General features: G+C 58.3%; 1 protein-coding gene across 1 annotated transcript in view; it reads left to right on the forward strand.

Annotated features, from left to right (window-relative positions):
* LOC108509953 (ubiquitin carboxyl-terminal hydrolase CYLD-like) overlaps positions 1-2456 on the forward strand; it is a 13857-nt gene that overhangs the window by 4877 nt on the left and 6524 nt on the right. Inside the window, exons 2-5 of the mRNA XM_017839570.1 lie at positions 111-414; positions 873-1026; positions 1383-1524; positions 2101-2211. Of these exons, the coding sequence (XP_017695059.1) occupies positions 111-414; positions 873-1026; positions 1383-1524; positions 2101-2211 (711 nt within the window). The remainder of the gene's footprint in view (positions 1-110; positions 415-872; positions 1027-1382; positions 1525-2100; positions 2212-2456) is intronic.

Here is a 2456-nt window from a genome sequence, read left to right on the forward strand (position 1 = left end):
TTTCCAACCCAGCTGATTCTATGATTCCCTGTCATCCTGTTGGACCAGCTTGGCCATCCATTGGGAATTACACCTTGTGCTCGTCTGTGTGGCCCGGAATTCCAAAACAGACCTGGAATTAGGGGAGATCCAGAGGTTCCATCCGTTTGGGATGGAATTCCCGCCTCACCCGGTGTTTTGTGTCGTCCGCCAGGTTTGTTTCCGTCCTTCGACTCCGACGTGGGTTTGGGACCCCCAAATCCAAGGAAAGCGGAGACGAGCGAGAGCGGCGAGGAGGGCGAAGGTGGGAATTCCCCCCTGGAAGTGAACTCCATGGTCCAGATCGCCTTGGACAAGGGGAGCCAAGTGTCGGGAATCATCCGCTGGTTGGGATTCCTGCCCCAGATCAAGGAGAAAATGGCTGGAGTGGAACTGGTGAGGGGCAGGTTTGGAATCTCCGGGTACATCCAGGGGCTGGGAGCGTTTCCCGGGAAGGGAACGGAGCCAGGAAGGGTTTGGAGCAGCTGGGGGGGCTCATCCTGGAGAAATGGGAGATCGGGGGGATCCAAGGGGACAGGAAGGTGGAACTGGGTGGGATCGGGATCACTACCGGGGGACAAGGGACAGGACGAGAGGGAACGGCCTCAAGTTGCACCAGGGGAGGTTTAGGCGGGATATTGGGAAAATTCCTTCCTGGAAAGGGCTGTAAAGCACTGGAAGGGGCTACCCCGGGCAGGGGTGGGATCCCCATTCCTGGAGGGATTTCCCATCCCTGTGGATGTGGCCCTTTGGGGGGGACACGGTTTAGTGGTGGGGGGGGTTCTCAGAGCCTCAGAGCTCTTTTCCAACTCCGTGATCCCATAAATCCTGCCATTCCCGGATGTCTTCTCCAGGATGAAGACAAGGGAGTCACCGGGGGCGAGTGGTTGGGCAAGTCCTACTTCCACTGCGCCCCAAAACGCGGCCTCTTCGTGAGGCTCAACTCCTGCCAGCCCGACCAGCGCTTCCAGAGCCTTCCCGACGCCCGTCCATCCCTCCTGGAATACGGTGAGTCCTCCGGGAAGCGGGAAAACCGGGAAGACTCCCCGTGGAGAAGGGAGGTCCTTCACCTGCTTTGAGTGTTGGGTTCTGGTGGCATCCGTGCCCCACCACACCCCTGGCACTGCTGGCTTCAGGGGGGGACTCCAAAGGTCTCAGAGGTCTTTCCCAACCTAAAAAAATTCCGTAGGGAACATCCCTACCGGCGCGAGAGGTCCTAAGTGATTTGGGAAACCAGGAAAACCCGGATTGAGCAGCCACCTTGGAGTCTTAGGCTCAGCTTAAGACTCTTGGGGGGGGAATCAGGGAAGGGCTGAGCTGCTCCTGAGGATCTGGGGACTCCAAGGGATTTGTTTTCCTTGCAGGAGAACGGGAAGTTCTTCCCCAGGCTCCTCCGGAGAGTTTTCCTCCCCTCCGGAACGAGGCGGCCGTGCGCGTCCTGCGGGGCCGGATGAAGGGCATCCAAGGCCACTGCAATTCCTGCTACATGGATGCAGCTCTCTTCAGGTGAGGAAATGGCTTCCCTGAGCAGGGTTTTAATCCCTAAATCGCAGCACTTCCCTGGATTTCCGCGTCGGCTGGAAGCTCACCGAGCGCGGAGCGGGATAAAACCACGGAGACGGAGCCCTGAGGCTGCTTTTCCAGCTCATTCCCAACCCTGGAAGGCTTTCCAGCCCTGAGGAACCCCCCTCCCCGTTCCCGTGTGTCTTGTCCTCCAGGGTGCTGAGAGCTCCCAGTTTTCCGGACTCGGACCACGCTGGCTCTGTCCCTGGAAGTTGTGGCTGGAATCACTTCCCAAGAACCCACCCGGCAGGTCCCAGCTGGGCTGTTTGGAGAGGAAAAGACTCCCTGGGGCCTTTCCCTGAGTTTTGGCTGCCAAGTAGGAATTCCCTTCTCCCTGAGCTCTTCCCTTGCTTTCTCCCAGTGTCCATTGATCCAGCTGTGCTGTCCCTCACCTCCCTGTCATTCCATGCATGGAATTTTGAGCATCCCAGCCATCGACTGTCACCATCCACCTGCATTTTGGGTTCCGACCGTTGCTCCCAATCCATCGGGATTAAACCCATCCCACTCTTTCCACAGCCTCTTCTCCTGCACGTCCGTGCTGGACTCCATGCTCTTCATGCCCTTCCCACTGAGTGACAGGAATGTGCAGGGAATTCTGCGGGATGAGATCGTGAATCCCCTCCGGAGGTGAGTCTCTGGGAATGCCGGGAGTTTTCCGGCTGCCTTCGTTCCTTCTCTGCTGGCCCTGGAAGTGGGAGCTGGCACCGAGGGAAAGGGATTTTCCTGCCAGCCACATCCCACAGGAGAACAGGGAATGGTTTCCCACTGCCAGAGAGTAGGTTTAGGTGGGATATTGGGAAGAAATTCCTCCCTGGGAGGATGGGGAGGGGCTGGGATGGAATTCCCAGGGAAGCTGTGGCTGCCCCATCCCT

The sequence above is a fragment of the Lepidothrix coronata genome, unplaced genomic scaffold (assembly GCF_001604755.1).
Source record: "Lepidothrix coronata isolate B3197 unplaced genomic scaffold, Lepidothrix_coronata-1.0 Scaffold438, whole genome shotgun sequence".
Classification (NCBI taxonomy): domain Eukaryota; kingdom Metazoa; phylum Chordata; class Aves; order Passeriformes; family Pipridae; genus Lepidothrix; species Lepidothrix coronata.